Consider the following 18,250-nt stretch of genomic DNA (forward strand, 5'->3'; position numbering starts at 1 on the left):
GATGCAGTCCACACATGTATTTCATTAAAGGTAGTCACCTTAATATTCCCTTGCTGGTAAGTAAAGAGGCATTTCTGAGCACGATCCTTCTGACGTATTTAAAATGTCTGCATTAGGATGGGATCAATTTCAGCAAATTTAACTATTTGTTGAAAATTGGATCGAAGCACCTGATAGTAGGCAATCAAAGCCAACAAGCATCTCAGTTGTTAGCCTTTGGGAAGCCTGTTATCACTGTGAGCTCTTTCCTATTCTGATGGTCCCTAGGGGCTTAGTCCACTGTAATGAGATGCTGTGAAAACACAGAGCAGCTGGCAGCTCCTTCCCAAGAGAAGGTAACAGTGGGTGAGGAAAAGAAGTGTATAGGAAGATTCCCTTGCCCAGATGCAGTGATAGAAAGTAAGGCTAATGAACCATTTCTTTCCGTTTCTTTTTTAACAAGGTCTTTCTTACAGGCTTATCTAGTATGTGAATTGAACTCAGTTAAAAGTTCAGGGTGCTCATAATTTACGACAATGTAACTTTGTATCTCGCTCTAATGACTTCCCATTTTGGAAGGAGATATTTTTCTGCTGAAAGGTCTTCATGAACCTAGCAACCTGTAGTCAATTTAAAGCCTTTCAATGCACTCATTAATACTCAAGCTTTAGAGATAGGCTTCCTGAGAGATTTAAAACCACTTACAGGGAGATTACTTAGTCAGAGGCAGATTTTTTTTAATGTTTTTTGAGCCATCAGCTATTCAAACCCTCTTGAAAGTTTCTGTGGAGGAGTACCCTGCATCAGCAGGCAGCGATGGGAGTTTGATCAGGCAGAGACATAAAGCACGTTCATCATGGTACGCAGACCACTTGTTCTCCTATTAAGTAGCCGAGAGATGACAAGTGCTGGATTGCTGCCAGTTCTTCAGCAGCACCAGTATTATGTGCCATCTGCATCCAGAGGTGACGGAAGCAAATCTGGCACACTGCGTGCATGAAGCCATTCAGCAGCACGGCTGCTCTGACAGCTCAGCCCCAAGACTGTGAGCTGTAACAGCCAATCTGGTACAGGTAGAGATGACTGGAGTGGTCAGAAGTGCAGTCCCTGCTTTGTCTCTCCATCAGAGGGTACTCCCAGAGCATCTTTACTCGTCATGAGTAGTTCATGTTTTGCCGTGCTCAGTCTGAAGGATAATGTATCAGCAACATGAAGGGGAACTGTGGCCTCAAGTAACGTCAACTGGAGTTGAGGAAATTCCTTCCATGTCTCCAGCAGGTACAGTGTCAAGACTTTGACCACTCTGAGCAGCCTTCTCTGAGTGGTCCCTGCCTTGAGCAGGGCATCACATTTGGTGCCCTGGAGAGATCACTCCCAGTTTACATTATTCTGTGGGTCTCTGCAGAGATTCAGTGATAACTGGATACCACAGACAGGAGTTCTCTGTTAGCAGATGGAATTTCAGGACGAAGCATGAGTTCAGTGCAGGACAGAATTGTTAGGTATTAGTGTTTCCTCAGTATGAAATCATTACTGCACACATCTTTCACTGTAAACATCACCTCCACTGCCCAGCGCTTAAAATGGAGAAAATCAGGCATTTCTGTCTATGACTTTATCTAATCTGCCCTTGTTCCTCCCTGGCTTAAAACACTCACCTTTGCCTACAAGCTCTATAAAGCAGAAAGCCTCATCAGTGACTGAGGAGTTGCACAACCAGCTGGATTTACAGAGCCAGGTCAGGCAGAGGCTTGATTCACTTTAGCAACTTTGAAGGGGTCTCAAGTATAAGGCAAATTTTCTTGTCTCATTAGAAACTTCTCTGGTGCAGCTATAGCGTTCAGGAATACTTGAGCGCTACATGGTGCTCAGCACAAGAAACAGTACATCCTCTGTACTGTTCACCTCTCTGGCTCCCCATACCATAGTAAAACCAAAACCAAACACAATAAAGATTAATGAGTCATAGGGTAAAGTAATTAAATACCATTTTTCAAAGTTGAGAAGTGCTTCCCAGAAGATAGATTTATATCAGACACAGGTACTGAACCTAACATGTCCCACATGCTCTCCAAGCCAAAGGCAAGAGTTCCTTGCTGTGGAGAAGCCCGAAAAGCAGGCTGTTACTTGGACACCTGAACCCAAGCCCTTCTGCACAAGTGGAAACTCCACTGAAGGGGCTGAGAAGATTTTCTAGTGGACTTACAGTTCACGGTTGGTTTGTGTAGCCAGGGGTGCCTTGAGAGGGTGAAGGGACTGGGGAGGAGTAGCATATGACCAGATGTGCTCAGTGGTCATCGTTGGAGGTATCAAGGCAGTATATGCTTGGGCAGCTATTGTGTTCAGTAGAGCTTTTTGCATTCACATCTAAACTAATCATCAAGACCTGTTTTAGGAGCAGCTTGGAGTACCACAATCCTTGATCTGGTGTTTCCTATAAACACAGCCTGGCTGGGTGCACCAGCCTCCCAATTAAGCCATTAGGTATGTTGGGGCAAATGTTGTCCCATGTGATCCAGGAGTAGGCTCTGGTTGCATCTGGAAACTTCACTTGCAGGATTACTCTTTGCCTTGCTGCAGGACTAATGAGTTCAGCTTTGGGGAACCCATTCAAGGACACTATAAGCACATCCAGTGTCTGCTCTTCAAAGAAAACTGTAGTCTGAACAGAAACTGCACGACCGAATGACATGGATTATACAGAGTGTCTAGATGGGAATTGCAACAAAGCAACTTATTTGATGCATAGGTAGGAAACTGTAGTGCCCAAAGGAAGATGGAATGAGCAGGAGCCCTCACAGGGACTCCTGACTATAAAATCACATTTTTAACAGGAACTAAGAATGGACAAGCATCCTTCCCTGAGAACAACTAAGAGGTCAGGTCACCATCAAAAAGGGTGTGACAGACACTTCTGCAGGTTGTGCATCAGTACGTAACAGTTTGTACTGATTGTCTACTAATGGGAAGCTCCAGAGTGGTCAGGAGCAGCCAGGAGCCTGTTAACCCGTTCACTTTCAAACAGTTGCCCAGGCGTGCCTTACAATATAACATTGCCACACTGATGGCACACGTCCCTGCCAGGGAGGTGAGGGCACATTCGCTTGCACCTGGGCCACACTTGTGAACTTGGTGCCTGTACAGACCATAAATCTAATTCATAGGCCATGTCTCTTCTGCAAGGCAGACATAACCACTACGTCCTCCACAGTCAGCTACTCTTCCATGATAGCCAATGTGAACATTTGCAGCTAATTGTGAACAGTTTTTAGATCTTCAGTTACAGTGTTTTTATTATCCATGGATGCTGCTATTTTATATTACATGTTAGTATTCAAATAATATTGCATATGAATAGCATAGGAAGAAATAGACCAACCAGTTAATAATTTTAAATACAGACCTCATCAGCAAACCATCCCCTTGCACTTTCACAGTAGTCAGCACATCGTGTTTCAAAGTGTTGTTTTGATGCTAAACTGCGTGTTACATCTTATTAATTCACAGTTATGTCCATGGAGCTGCTTTGCGAGCAAGCGAACAAACAGATTGATGATCAGAGATAACGCACATCCAGATAAATTTTCTTCACTTACTCAAGCAATTGAGTTTTTAATTATTTATAATACATTGTAAGTACAAGTTAAATGTAGCACAGCATACTTTCTGCAGATAATTCAGTGTTAGCAATTGAATCCCTCATTTCAGTATCACCTCTGTGATGTAAATTGGGCTAAGAAGTGAGACAACAAAGTGAAGAAACAGGCCTTTTTGTGTGGATCTCTGAAGCCAAAAGGTTGCAAAGTTCTATGCAGTCAAGGGGCCAAAACAGTGGCTTTGAGCAGGGTGTAGCATTTTGTGTGAAGTATCACTGCCACAATCTTGTGCAGAAAAGAACCGTGAATCATACATAGCTTTAATTGTGTCACTTCTGTCTGAACCGTTCTGCCTTCTGTGTTCAGAATCAAGGCAAAACATCCAAAAGAAAGTATTATTCACAGTGATGTTCTGTAAAACAGTGTAGATCACTGCATAAAGAATGCTACTTGGACTCTTGCCTCTCGAGAACAAAAAATCTCATAGTCAGGAGCCTGAGAGATCAGGGCAGCTGAGTCCTCTGATCAGCCCCAGAGTACTCTATCCCATGCCCTGTCAAGAAAGATGGAACAACTGCTAATCAAGTGGGCATTTTCACAAGCATTCCTCCTGCTGCAGTTGATTTGAGGCATTCTGAAGTCAACATATTTAGTCTGACATTTGAACAATACACTTTTTAACACACTCCATTTTCTTTGGCTGGAACAACTATTGTAAAAGGGATTATTCACATCTTGTGTTTTACTGTTAATAAAGGTATTTCTGATTTAAGAACTTAGTGTCTCCAATTTTTCTCTTTGGAAGGGGATTGGCCTTGGAAATCTGTAGGTTCCAGTCTGATCATCAGTGACTTTGGGAACCAGGGCATTTAAAAAGTCTTTATTCATGTAATTCAGTCTTAGGCAAGAGCAAATCAGTGATTTCACTGAGGGAGTAACAGGATGAGCCAACACTTAAAGCGGATTGTGATGCTAGACACTATGAAATGGATTGAAAATTAATATAGCATAAAATCTGCATCCTTTAAGGATATGCATCTCTCACTGTCCTCTGGTAGATTTGAAGGTTGATGAGGTCGGCTGAGCTGCTTTTTTGAAGGAGGCAGCCCTGATCATGACAGGCAGTTAACAAGCAGTGATGCTGCCCTAGGACAGAGGCCCCAAGCTGTAGACTGGGCTGACATTAGTGGGAAGACAGACTTGCAGCTTTGCAGGTCTTGAACTGCTCAAGGAAAAAAACAGATACAGTAAGCATGCACTGTTACAGAAATCAGGTTTTAAACTTCCTACAATTCAGATTTTGTTCTGCAGTAACAGAAGCAAGGGAGTAGGAGACATAATGCTCTCAGAGCCAGGTGGACACTGCTGGGTTCACAAGCAGCTTGGGAATCCCACCCGACATTCTGCAGATGACACCTGCACCAGCCTGTCGGGCACCAGTACCACAAACCACCAGAAACACCACGCAGCTGAGCCACACTGAACATCTCTAGGCACAGCTTCAAACTTACCTTGTTTGAGGTAACCAACTCGTTCAGCACCATCTTAACAAACACTCCCTGTGCCCCTTTCGCATTGTGTGGGTTGGTTGTTTTTTTAAAAAGTTTAATCAGATCCATTCACATCAATGCTTTCATAAGCTGACCATTTAAAACAAAACCAAGTATTTTATTCTACAATTTCAGCCTGTTACCTTTTCACATAAATTCTGACACACTGAAACGAGTAATCTGATTTCACTTAAAATGAAAATAACTTTCTGTAACAAGTGCCTTGGAAGATGAATATTTTAATGCCACCTAGTAAGAACTAGCCATTTTAGCATATATTAAAAAACAAACAAACCCACCAAAACAAACCACAACAAAACTACCCAAACATATAAATTTACCAAAACAAAAAAGAACAGACTTTGGATTCTTTTTTAAAGAAAAACAAAGATTTTACTCAAACACTTATTGGTCCAGAACTGTTGATACAAAGTTCTTAAATTTCTTTTTTAAAGAACAACTTGCACAATGCTAAATACAATACATCCTACTGAACAAATTCTACATACAGAAAGCACAGCTTGTAAAACTTTGTAAGACTAAAAAATACTCCTGGAGAGATATTACTCAGCAGATCAAACTGCTGCAATATCAAAGTAGTACTTTAATAAGCACCTACACCATTCAGATAACCTCTATTAAAAATGTGGCTTAATAAAAAAATCTTTGTCTTAAAAACACAATGTGGGATTCAACACTCAAATGAGTGTTTGAATTCTTAACCAAATCAACTGCAAGTTCATCTGAATTGGCTGAAAACCTGAGAAGTCCAGCACTAGAGCCTATTAGATATCAGTTCGCTTAATGGGAGAATTTTAGCTATATATATTTTTATAAGAATAAAAAGACTACATGAAGGAAAAAAATGCACAATTACATTTTAGTTTTTGGATGCATTTGATAACATGAGTTAAAAGATTTAAAACTTCATTTAGTCACGTAAAAATGAGTGATATTCTCATCCATAATTAAGTTATATTTAATGTCTCAGAGGCTGGTTCTTACAAATAACTCCCCAAAACAACGTCCAACTCTCAGTTGCGTATGTTTCACCTCATTCTTCTCTAAAGCATTTTGCTATTTTATCTCTTTTGGAATGTCTAAACACAAATTCTTCTACATACTTGGCACAGATAATCAAACATTTCAAACCCACTCAACTTGCAGATAATGAATATATAGCAGGAGGATCGCCTGTTCTGAGACACTGGATCAGCTTCTTGATGGCATGTCATCTTTGCCTTTAGTGCAAGATTCTACCCAACCTAAGTTTCTCGTATCCCTGAGCAATTGTTGTTAGGTCGTGCCACTGGACTGGCTCAAATTCAGGACTTTATTTCACAACTTCCACAGAAAGTAACTGACTTCCTTCAATGATTGTCATCAAAGAGTGACTTGTTTAACAGTAAATCTTTATGTAGAAAAAATGTTAATTTAGTGAAGACTTTGGTAGGAAAAGGGTGTACAGCTAAATGTTACCAATATAAAGAAATTTCTATTAAAAAAATTAAACATTAAACCAAAGTTTTAAAAATAATCAAAAAATAGACTCCTCCAGATTTGCTCACAAGTTTGCAGACACCCAAGCAGCTCAAAACCTCAAAAGTGCAAACAAGAAACAAGTAAAATGCATAACAGCAGCAACTTTAGTTTTTCTTTCAACATTGAGATTCTTGGCATTTATATAAAATACACATCCTATTCCTTGTTCAGCACAAGACTCATCTGCAGGTCACCAATCTGTTCTGATCACCCGGGTGCTCCTTGAAACTGCTGCTGCCTTTGTGCCAAAGCCTGCTGACTTAACAATTGCTGTTGTTTCTGGAGGAACTGCACTACTTCTGGGCTTCTGAGTAGAGACTGCAAGAAAGAGAAAGTGGACTTTACTTTAAAGAACTCATGTATTAAATAGCTAGCGTAGTGATTATAATATTCTTCCATTAAATCAATTTGTGCGTTAACCATTGTTGAGGTTTAACCTCAGTACGCAACCAAGCATCACACAGCCTTGTGCTCACTCCCCCCTCAGTAGGAGGAAGTGCTGCTCAGCAATAACTAAAACATCACTCTGTTATCAATGCTGTTTTCATCATAAACCCGTAACAGCCCCATACACGCTACTGTGAAGAAAATAAACCGCACCCCAGCCAAAGCCAATACACCCATATGAATGAGAGTTAAATGCTGAAGAACTACAAAATATGCTCACTAAAACCATCTAGAAACTGTTTCAGAATGTCAGCAGGTAACCAGAAGCAGCATTAATACACATCCTGAAAACAGATCTAGAATATAAAGAATATACAGTATCTTAAAAAAACCCACAAAGATAGCAAACAGGAGTGACCTACTGACATATTGAAAACAAAAACTTTTCAACTGTGCTTCAGTTTTCAGCTGATTTCAATATTGCCCACTGCAGATATCTCAAAAATACTATAACAAAGAAATAAAATACTGTAATTCTACAACAAAGCTCATGTGTCCAGGATCAAGGTCAAGCATCTGGACAATGGTCTTAGTCATATGGTTCAGTTTTAAGTAGCCCTGTGAGGAGCAGGGAGTTGCACTCAATGATCCTTATGGGTCCCTTCCAACTCGAGATACTCTATGATTCTGTGTTCACTGAGTGTTCAATAATTTCCCAGTCCAGCCACAAGGAATGAGTTAAAAAACACCTCTGCCTTCAGTCAAAAGACAAAAAGTATCTGAAACTGTTTGCATCTGGCTCCTGGCCTGAAGAGCTGCACTCTGTGATCTGGTTGTTCACCCTCATGCCTGCATGGTGGCAGCACAAGTGTTTCTAAGGTCAAATGGTGCCATCAGGTTGGGAATAGATCCTTCCAAAAATTAACACAGGAAAAAAGATATTTTTTCTGCTGAATTAATTCCCTAGACTGCTTGCTCATTATGCATGGTCACTTCACTGATGCAACCAAAGAGGTACTTCAACTCTGTAATCCAGATCTCCATCCAAAAGGACAAGCAACTTCTAGGGCAGGGTCTAGAACCTTATGCACTGCAGAGACTGTAACTGAAAACGGCCATTCTGCATGTAACTCACACCTACACCAGCACTTAACAGGCCAGATAAGTGCATCAGTCACTGAAAGAAGTTACTAACAATAAGCATGCTCACTGAACAGGTGCGCAGCCACATTTTCCTTACTATATATTAGCTTGATCAAGTCACTTCACTGCACAGGGTAGTTCTGCAGTGAGCAGCCAGTTCTTTATCTGCTGCTGTTCTATAGCACTAAGGTGCTCCAGGCTCTCCATCCACAACTTGCTGCGTCTCATCCCCTTGCCTCTGCTTTCTACACATTTACTGTGCAAGCTGCACATCCAGGCACACATGGGCCGCCACAAAAGCCTCTCCTCACAGAGATGAACCCCAAGCAAGAAACTTCTGAGCAAGCACAAATCACTTGGCACTTCTAAGTGATAACTCTGCAGGCAGCTACCAGTGACAAGCAGTAACTTTCACACGCAGAAACATAAGGTATGGAACAGCCTTGGATGCAACAAGCTGTGAGAGATCTTTCTGGGTCACCATGTATCCCTCAGGCCTGTGTTGTGTAGATATGCACAAAACAAAAACAAAATTCTAGAAGAAACAATGCTGAAAGACAGAAACTGAGTCAGAGCAGAGAGAAAGAGAAGCAAGAACCAAATCAAGGAGAATCTGAATCTCACTCCCCCAGAATACTGCAAGGAAATCTCAATTCTTGAAGAGGCTTGACATAACTCTGTGCAAAAGCCCTCAACACCTACTTAAAGAGCTTCTGGTTGCTGTACCTCTAGAAGAAAAAATAATGTTTCATTATTAAGATACCTTTCATATTTAATGAAAAGCCACATGAACAGAAACAGGAAAGGGGACAAAATTCAGTAAGCAGGACATGAAGAACAACAGATAACATGAAAAATAAACTCCATAGTTCACTACTTTTTTTCTTGTAAAAACTGAAGGCCTACAGATACCCCTCTGAGTTTTAGACATAATGATTAAATAGGTGCTATTACTGAGAAAGAATTCAATAAAGTAACTTGATATAGCTGCATACTTAAGACTTCAAATTTCTGAACAAAGACTATAGCACTTTAATGAGGATTGTTAAATTGCTTTGCATAGCTAACAAAGAGAACAGACAAACAGTCCTTTGGGAGGAAGAAGACTGTAAAAATCAATAACATAAGTTGTAATGCTGAAGCCAAAGGAGCAGTAAATACAGAATTATTTCCCTTAATTGTGCTTAAATCTTTAAATATGCTTACAGGAGCAACAAAAGCACTTCAAAATTTACAATGCATGCCATTCAGGCAGACTACAAATATCACAAGTGATACTGCTTGCTTACACAGTTTGCTTTATCAACAAATACATACATAACTACAAGTGTGATGTGATAGGTCTACAAGTTTTAAAACACACTACAGTAATTAAATCTTACATCAGGCCTGAAGTCCATGCATTGTTCTATCTACAGCTTTACAGAAAGCTGGTTGAACAAGTTAAAAAACATCTCAGCTATACCATAAGCACTATTTACCCTAAAGAAATAACCACATATATTTAGTTAATGTGGCAGTGATCATTAAATTTAGTCATCTCAGTGTTCTTCATGCAGAGGCTGAGACACACATCTGCTCTGCAACATATTTAAATTTGAAAATCTGCACATGCAGTGTGCGATCAATAAAATAATTTTCGTCTTTCACAAGGGTGACAGTTAACACTGTTACACTGCCTTTACATATTTGAGTTCAAAACCTCTAAGAAAACAAAACTTACCAGCCTCTTTTTATTCAATACTTGTTCTAAAAGAGTAGGTCTTGCTGGCCGATCTCCAAGGGAACCTGTTCTCTGTTTTGTAACAGACACTGAACCTTCAACACTATCCTGCACATTAAAGAAAATAAAAGCAAAGTGAGCCTATAAACCGTGATATAATTATACATTTAGTTTTCACCATATGAAAGTCCCAAGAATAAAGAGGGTTTGCTTTATTAATCTGCAGAGGAAAACAGCAGCAGCAGAAGGGAAAATATTTGTTCAAGAACTGGCCGCTTCTTTCTGCATTATTTTCACTATTTCATCAGTCATAGTGAAGCAATGCAGCTAAGATAGTTTTATAAACGGCAAAACTAAGTTCCTATAGTGAGTTAATGACTTGAATTTATTTGATTAAATTTCCTAAAAATGAAGTCATTTACAACACCTCAGTCTCCAGTTTGTGGAAGTGAATGATATTTAACACTTGCAACTGAGTAGGAATGTCAATAATACTTTTAATAGCAAAACAAAACATGCTTCAGAACACTATTATGAACTTGACAAAGCCACAGGCAAGAGGCAGTAAAATAACATGTTTTTTATTTCTAAGTTTATTCTGTTCCTTGTACAGTGGGTCTACAATCAGCTGTAAATATTCACAGTTTGGAAAGTTTCAACCAATGCTGAATCGTACGTGTATTAAATTCACAACTTACTGACACTTCAATCTACCTGAAAAGGTTCAAGCAAGAAATACCCAGTATCTTCTACTTCAATCCTGTCCACAGAAGTGAAAAATGGAACTCTTATTAGGAATAAAACTCTGATTCCCACAAGATGACAGCATCTTGTGGGCCTTGGCAGACACCACTGCAAAAAAGCACATTGAGTTTAGCACTAAATATCCTGATTTCTTCTGCAAGTTCAGACCTTAATTTTGTAACATTCACAGCAACCTGCAGTTGCAGAAACTGTGAGAAGTGAGCCCACTTTTTTTCCAACATGCAATAATTGCTATTTCATGTTACAGAACAAAAAAATCTTAACCCATCACTACGTGAAATGCACCAATTGTATACTTCTTATATACTTTTCTGAGCTAGCACAAGTATTTGTGTAGACACATCATGAACTGAGCCTGATGAATTCTTAGGACGCGGGAATCCTGTCAGTATGTAAACGCAAAATTCACCCTTGAATACTGTATGCAGCTTCTGTTCTCTCTCTTCTGTTCTAAAAGAGAAGTAGCTGCTAGAACTAGAGACAGTCCACAGAATGGCAATAAAGATGATAAAAGTACACAGCTTTTTACTTGGAAACAAGCATGCTATGCTTTTTCACCTCAGGAAGGAAACAACTTAGAAGCAAGCCTATCAGAAATTAGTTGTTCACTGTTATCTTCTAATGTAAATGCTAACTGGCTGTTAACTGGCATTAAGAGCAGCCAGGTTCAAAAACAAGGAGACATTCAAACCAGGAAGCAGACCTGAAGAAACTATCAGAATGTAGCAGATTATGAGAGTTTACACGGGTTCAACAAAAATCAAAAAACTTACATGGAACAGACATCACTTAGACCTACAAAAACTTCAGAAAACACACATCTGCCTCAGCAAGTCCTTTGAGCTGAAGGAAGCTGGGAGAATATTCCCCAGCAGCACCACGAACACTTGACTTTTTCTTACATGTCTGCTTCAGGGCAACTTTTACAGCTAGACAAAAAAGGCTTCTTTGGTGTGACACTAAATATGGTTACGATTATATTTATATGAAAACAGAAAAAGGAAAGTTTTTGGTGGATGGTTTGCAGTTAGATCAGCTCCCAGTCACACAACTCCAGAGACAGCTGCATTAACAAAACAGGGTTGCTTTTAGCAGGAGCACCCATCTGCCAGGTTAAGATTTTTTTTCTTCCAACAACCACTATCATATACTTGTCCCTTCGAGCACAAACTATCCAGCATCTTCAAAAGTAAAACCATTTCCTTCTTTCTAGGTCATCTAAATAAAAGGTCTTAAATGCTGACTCAGTACAAGCAACCATCAGAAACTGTGTTATCTTGGCTGAGTCACAAACTGAAGAAAAAAAAAATATCAAAAAAGTTGAATGTTAGCACCAGTTCTATCACTGGCAGTATCTCGCCATCTAAACAATACACTAAGTTTATTAAAGTAAGTATGAACTATTAGTGGTCTAAATATTTAGCTGCCATTTAATGCAAAAAACCAACAAGGTAAGTACCTTGAAGAACCTACAGAATACAATCGGATACCTGACGGCCTTTGTTACTTTAAAACCTCACATTTCAGTACCAACTTAGCAAGAAGACTGACATCTTAGATCTAAACTTTCATGTTTACTCCTGTGAAATGAACACGTGTTGCACAGTGATGCATCTTTTAGCAAGATCTTCTTGAAATCTGAAACAGCTGTAAGTTACTAGAGTTTATGCCAGAGAAGAAAATAAATATTTTAGTACAGCCTGTTGCAATAGCACAAGGGGTAATGGTTTTAAACTAAAGGAGGGGAGATTCAGGTTAGGCATGAGGAAGGAATGTTTTACAATGAGGGTGATGAAACACCGTCCCAGGTTGCCCTGAGAGGTGGTAGATGCCCCATCCCTGAAGACATTCAAGGCCAGGCTGCAGGGTGCTCTGAGCAACCTGATCTAGTTGAAGATGTCCCTGCTCATTGCAGGGGGGTTAGAGTACATGACCTTTTAAAGTCCCTTCCAACTCAAACTATTCTATGATTCTATGAAATGGGGTTTACTCTCGCGCTCGGGCTGTCCTTTGCTGCCGGAGATTTCTTCCCCCTCCCTTGGGCAGAAAGGTCCCAATCCCTCCGACAGAAACCGGTTTTCCACGAGAAGCCCCTGCTCCCAGGGGACCACACGGCAGCCGGGCTGCCTACCGGCTTCACACCCGCCGAGGCCCCGTTAGCGGCCCACACGCTACCCCCGCCCGCCGCCTCACCTCGGCCCGCGGGCCGCCCCCCGCGGCGGCCGCCGCGCCGCCCCCCAGGGCCTGGTCGCTCTTCTTGCGCTTGTACTTGTCCTTGTAGATCTTGTTGCGGTGGCGCTTGCACATCCAGGGCTTGCGCTGCTTCACCACCTGCGTGGTGGTCTCGCTGCAGCCCTGGTACGTGCAGCTCTTGCAGCCGCCGCCCGCCGCCGCTTCGCCTCCCGAGGTTGTCGCCGTCGCCGCCGTCGCCTCCTCCTCCTCCAGCTCCTCCGGGCTGACCGTGCTCTCGCCGCCCGCCGTCTCGGCCTCGTCCCCCGCCTCGGCTTCACCGTCGCCGGGGCCCCCCAGCTCGTAGAATAACATGAGGCCGCCGCTCCCGGGGGGCGGCAGCGGCGGGTCGGCGCCCGGGAGAGGCAGCACCCCCCCCGCCGCCCCGGCCGCCGCCGCCTCCTCACCGCCGCACGGCTGCATCACGAGCAGCACCAGCTGCTGCGGCGAGGAGGACAAGGAGGCGGTGGAGGAGGCAGCGGCGGGGCTGTCCCGCAGGGCTCCGCTCCCCGGAGCCGCCGCCTCGGCCGAGCCCGCTCCGCTCCGCCCCCGCGCGCAGGCGCCGCCACGCCGCGCGCACCGCGCATGTGCCCGCGGGCCGCGCACGCGCCCTGGCGGCCGGCCGGCGGAGGGGCAGCGCGCGGCGGCGGCGGGAGCGCGCCTGCGCCGGATGAACGTGCTCGTGTGCGAGGCACGAGGGGCCGGGTCGTGGCCGCGTGCGCGGCGGTGCGGAGGGGAGCGGCCCGGCCGCAGTGACGCCGCCGCCGCCTCATAAGCAGCGCTGTGGGGCTTTGCCGTCAGGCTGCGCCTGCTCCACTAGCGTGAAACCCGCATGTCTTCCCAAGTGCAAAGAACCCCCTTGTGGCCATGTCACAGTTACCAGTGCGGTTTGGCCCAGCCAGCCTGCTCAGCCCCTGACCTGCTGTGGACCTGTGGGGGCTGCCCGGGACCAGAATGTCCAGTTGCTTCTGATCTTCGCAAGTGCTGTCCCTGCACTGGGTGTGTGTCCTCGCTCTTCACCCATTGCCAGCTGGAAAGTGGGGACATGGCTGCAGTTTGGCCTCCTGTCCCTCGTAGCCTTTTATTGCCTCCAGCCTGCTATTGCTTTTGTAGCTTTCAGCTTGCTGTTCTTTCGCCTTTTTTTCCTTCATTTCTGTATCTGTTCTCTCACTGGATCACTTGTATGTGACTCTTTTTCCCTCTTACAAGGTTCATCTGAGCAGCTAAGACCATCTTCACCCAATTTGTGCCATGACAAATACATTATTCCTAAGTAAACATCTATTCTACAGTGCAAATGAATGCTGTATCAGTAATCTTAGCCATGTTTTCACTCCATAAGCCAGTCTGCCTTTTTTTTTTTTATTGTTTTCCTTTTTCAAAGGTCTCAACGTTTTAATCCAAGAATAAATGCAATTATCCTGCATACCTTCAGTTTTCCTTCTAGTTCCTCCTTCTGTCACAGGAACTGACTTTTCCTCTCTCCTGCGGAGAAGCCCCACTGATCTCCCATCTCTGATCGCTTGCTGTTTGCTCCCCTTAATTTTTCTCCCCTCTTTACTCTCCGTGGATTCTTTCTTTTCTCATTGCACGTGTCGGTTCACCCCATGTTAAAGAACAGTGCTGACCTGTTTGTTCTCTGACTATTACCACATATTTTTTCATATCACTAAGACAAGTGATTATGCTGTTCATGGTTGCAGCCATTCGGTTTCATCCTTGACCACCTCATAATACAGTTCTCCCTCATTTTTCAAAATAGCTGATGAGGTGGAATAGTCCTAGACAAATCACAGTGAACTGAGTGAACTCTGTCCTCATCGCCTTTGACCCACCAGTCGCCTTTAACATGGGCGAGATGACTGCCAGCTCTACTGTTTAAGCTGGAATTACAGACTATTTCTTTTTTGTCTGTGAGGACTTGCTTTCCACACACCTCCCTCAGCATCTTTTCATCTCTGCCACAGCCATGCTGGGATGACTTTCAAGACCCTCTCTTTAGGACTCAGCCTTGGATCTGTGCCAGTAGTGAAACATAAAAATTACAGGTAGCCTTGTCCCCACTGCGTCTTACCTTTGTAGATGTGAACTCCTCGAGGCAGAGGTTTCCAGTAAATGTTTGGAATTTTTTCAAATTATAGTTCCATTGAAATAGTTTTAGTCTATTTCTTCTGCTTTATTTGCATATTGAAAGAATGTCTTCTTAAAATTATAAGGGCCGCTGACATTAATTAACATCAAACCAAAAGTAATAATGAATCAAAAACAATAGCATTTTTCTGCAGGCACGCTTTCTGCATATATCCACACTAATAAGTAATTAAAATGCAAATAAGAATTGGGAAGCTGATCACCTTGAAATCCCGGGAAGAAAAATTGCTCGTGCCCTTCCCCAACACTTCTCCGAAGCCTGAGACAACTTGAGACAACCAGGTTTGATGTGGGCCAGTCACACCAGATGGAAGCAGTTTGAGGCTAAATGAGAAAATTATTTCTGGAGTGAAGGTTTCCACGCAAATGCTCTGCTGAAAATTCCCTTTTCTTGAATTAGGTGGATTCGGCCTCAGATACCCTCGTAACACACGGGGATCCCATTGGAAAGTGTGCCTGGAAACATACTTCAGCTCCTTAGTTCTTGTTTTCCTCATCGGAGGAAAAAACAAAAAAAATCACCAGAAAACGAACAATACTTTACAAAGATATTGAGAAGGTTATTTAATAAGCAAATTGATTTGATATTTAGTGAGCCTATTACTGGACTGCAACGTGAAGTATTATCCAATTCTTCTTACCCCAGAACCTTATCATCTGCTTTCTTGAGGGCACAGAAACATAAACAGGAATTAAATTAGTGACAGCCAACAAGTGAAACCCTTCTTAAAAAGCTGCCTTTTTTTTTTTTTTTTTCTTCCCTGTTTTGCTCAGAAAATAGAAATGTTGTGATAGAAAAGAAGTCAAGCAAAGTATTAGTTTCCTTGGGCTGCACATCTCACAATCCAGCTCTTGGGAAGGAAGGTCATGTTTGGAAAATGTTACCACCAGTCTGTACGTCGCTGCCATCCAGCCAGCAGCAGCCACATTGTGTTTTGCCTTCCCAGGTGCAATTAAGAGGAGATGCTAAATGTGGTTATTGAAATCTAGTAAGTTCATTTGTCCTTAAGCTGACAGCTAGTTGTTTAAATAGATTTTGTAATTTTCTGCTGTCTCTTTCATTTGTGTTTGTGAAATAGCTCACTTTAATGCTCAATATTTCTGTGCCAGTTCTTAATATCCAGTTCTTAATTGTCTCGGGAAACAACATGTATTAAAAAAACAGATACAGGATAAGATTCAGGAGGGTAATCATCATTGGGGAGGCTGATCTATCCTACTTACAGACCAAGATAGTACTAATTATTATAGCTCTGCAGTAATATTTTCAAATTGTAAAAGTTATTTCAGCATTTTCTTATGAGTGATGATATAAACTCTGTTCACTCAATATCTGTCTGTCTGTCTATCTATCTACCCACCCACCTACCATCCTATCTGTCTTTTACACAGAAGTGCATTTGCCTTTATCAGGCCATAGTAAGAACTTCTGTGAGAAGTGGGACATGCAGTGTAGTGATATCCCTTCAAAGAAAACATAATCTAAATGCAAATTATCTTGTAACCTTATCACTCTGTTATAAAATGAAAAGGGCCAGTCAAGGAGTGCATTTGGGTTTTTAAAACAGCTGTGAAAGGTACTTGAAAGATACAAGGGAATGAAGACTGCTGCGGGAAGCTGAGAACTAATAATTTGTAAAGAACATATCTTTAGAAACACAACATTTGATGAGGAAATCAAAATGCAAGTATATAGTCAAGAGAGGTTTTTCTACTCTGTTGTACCTCTTATTGCTTAGCAATCTCTCCATTTATGCCTCCTACCTTCTCTTTGGGTTCAAGTGAAATTGCACAGTGATGCAGTCATGGAAAGGTTCAAAAGCTCAGTAGCCTCAAAACAGATCTCCCCGCAAATGGAGGTGAAGATCAGAGTGACCAATATGCTCACTGGTATGAATTTCCAGGTGACAATGAGTGCTAAAATCTTCCTGTGAACAGCAAAGCAAATGACTTTAAGCTACTGTAGTCAGTTTGTTAAAACTTGTTTTTTATGTAAGTGTACAAAAATTTGATGATAATTTGATGAAATCTTATAAACATTCCTTTATACACTATTCAAGTATTTCTGTTTCCCAACAGTACTAGGAAGTCAGAAACTTATTAGGCTTTATGAATTACAGACAAACTTATTTTTGCAAACCATGGAAATTAAAAAAAAACAACAACAACCAAACCACCACATCAGAACCTTAGTTTGCATTATGGATATACATTCAGATTTTAATATATGTGTGATATAAAATGTCCATCAGAAATGGGTTTCTTTCCCCCGACCCTTCGCATTTTACATGGTTACCTTTGTCCCAGGACAACAGATAAGTTAAATAAGTCTGCTGAAATTAAGTCTTCCCTTTTGTTTATTTACATAATTAGACATAAATTAACCTACTTATAAATTAAAATAGCATCCACAATATAATAAAAACAATAAAAAATAGAGCTGAATAAAAGTGTGCAGGATAGGACTTAGAGTGTGCCTTGAACCTCACACTGGGTATTTATTAGCCCCTTTGATCTCAACAGCTTTAGTTACCAGAACACTTCTAAATCTCAAAACAGTGTTTCTTGATGCTCTTTTCAATTGCTGAAGTAGATCTTATCTGGACCTCATTTTATTATTCTAGGTGAGTTGCATTCACAGTGAATAGATGGGTGGTTATTGTTTTCAGCACCTGAGCAGGATCGGGGTCATGCTGGATGTTCTCCCCCCATGCAGAGCCAGCATCTCTGAATGTGTCCTGAGATGTCTCCTGTTCTGCGTGAGTCATGATACACGCCTTTATGGTGCTGAACAGTTATCACCTTGGCAGAGGTCAGTATCTGCTAATTCTAGTTATTACAGTTTCACAGATTGATTCCTTCTCAATCTAAATCATTCGATTCAGGCCTACTTTAAAATAACATGCCAGAAGATCTGCCTCCTTACAGCCAAGAAAACGTGAATAACGGAAAATTGCTTGCTATAGCAGAAGTGTAGGCATAGTCATTCTGCTTAATGAAGCAGTAGACATAAGTAATGGGATAAATTTACAAAAAAATAATTAATGAAACCAGTTGTAGACTATGAAATATTCTCTTCCAGTAGAAATAGGGAGAGCCTCGCTTATTAAGAAAGTTAAAACTAGATGGAAGCAAAGCTCTAAATAAGGGAAGCAATCCTCTGTTGGCAGGGAACTATGTCAGAA

At 41.8% G+C, this 18,250-nt stretch overlaps 1 protein-coding gene across 1 annotated transcript; it reads right to left on the bottom strand.

Annotated features, from left to right (window-relative positions):
• Nucleotides 1–5,348: 5,348 nt before the first annotated feature.
• RFXAP (regulatory factor X associated protein) lies at nucleotides 5,349–13,460 on the bottom strand. Its single transcript, XM_082056170.1, has 3 exons — nucleotides 12,879–13,460; nucleotides 9,921–10,028; nucleotides 5,349–6,985 (listed from the first exon to the last, which is right to left on the bottom strand). Exons 1-3 carry the CDS (start codon nucleotides 13,335–13,337, stop codon nucleotides 6,875–6,877), a joined length of 678 nt encoding a protein of 225 aa, XP_081912296.1. The 5' UTR covers nucleotides 13,338–13,460; the 3' UTR covers nucleotides 5,349–6,874.
• Between the last annotated feature and the right edge of the window lie 4,790 nt (nucleotides 13,461–18,250).

The sequence above is a fragment of the Streptopelia decaocto genome, assembly GCF_964273445.1.
Source record: "Streptopelia decaocto genome assembly, chromosome: 1".
Lineage (NCBI taxonomy): Eukaryota > Metazoa > Chordata > Aves > Columbiformes > Columbidae > Streptopelia > Streptopelia decaocto.

Bases quoted from the DNA above. Each gene is read 5' to 3' on its own strand.
- RFXAP (XM_082056170.1), bottom strand. From the start codon at position 13,337: ATGCAGCCGTGCGGCGGTGAGGAGGCGGCGGCGGCCGGGGCGGCGGGG. The intron at 10,029-12,878 runs GTGAGGCGGCGG...TTTAATGTGCAG, and splicing joins GGGGCGGCCCGCGGGCCGAG to GATAGTGTTGAAGGTTCAGT. The intron at 6,986-9,920 runs GTAAGTTTTGTT...TCTTTCTTGCAG, and splicing joins TATTGAATAAAAAGAGGCTG to TCTCTACTCAGAAGCCCAGA.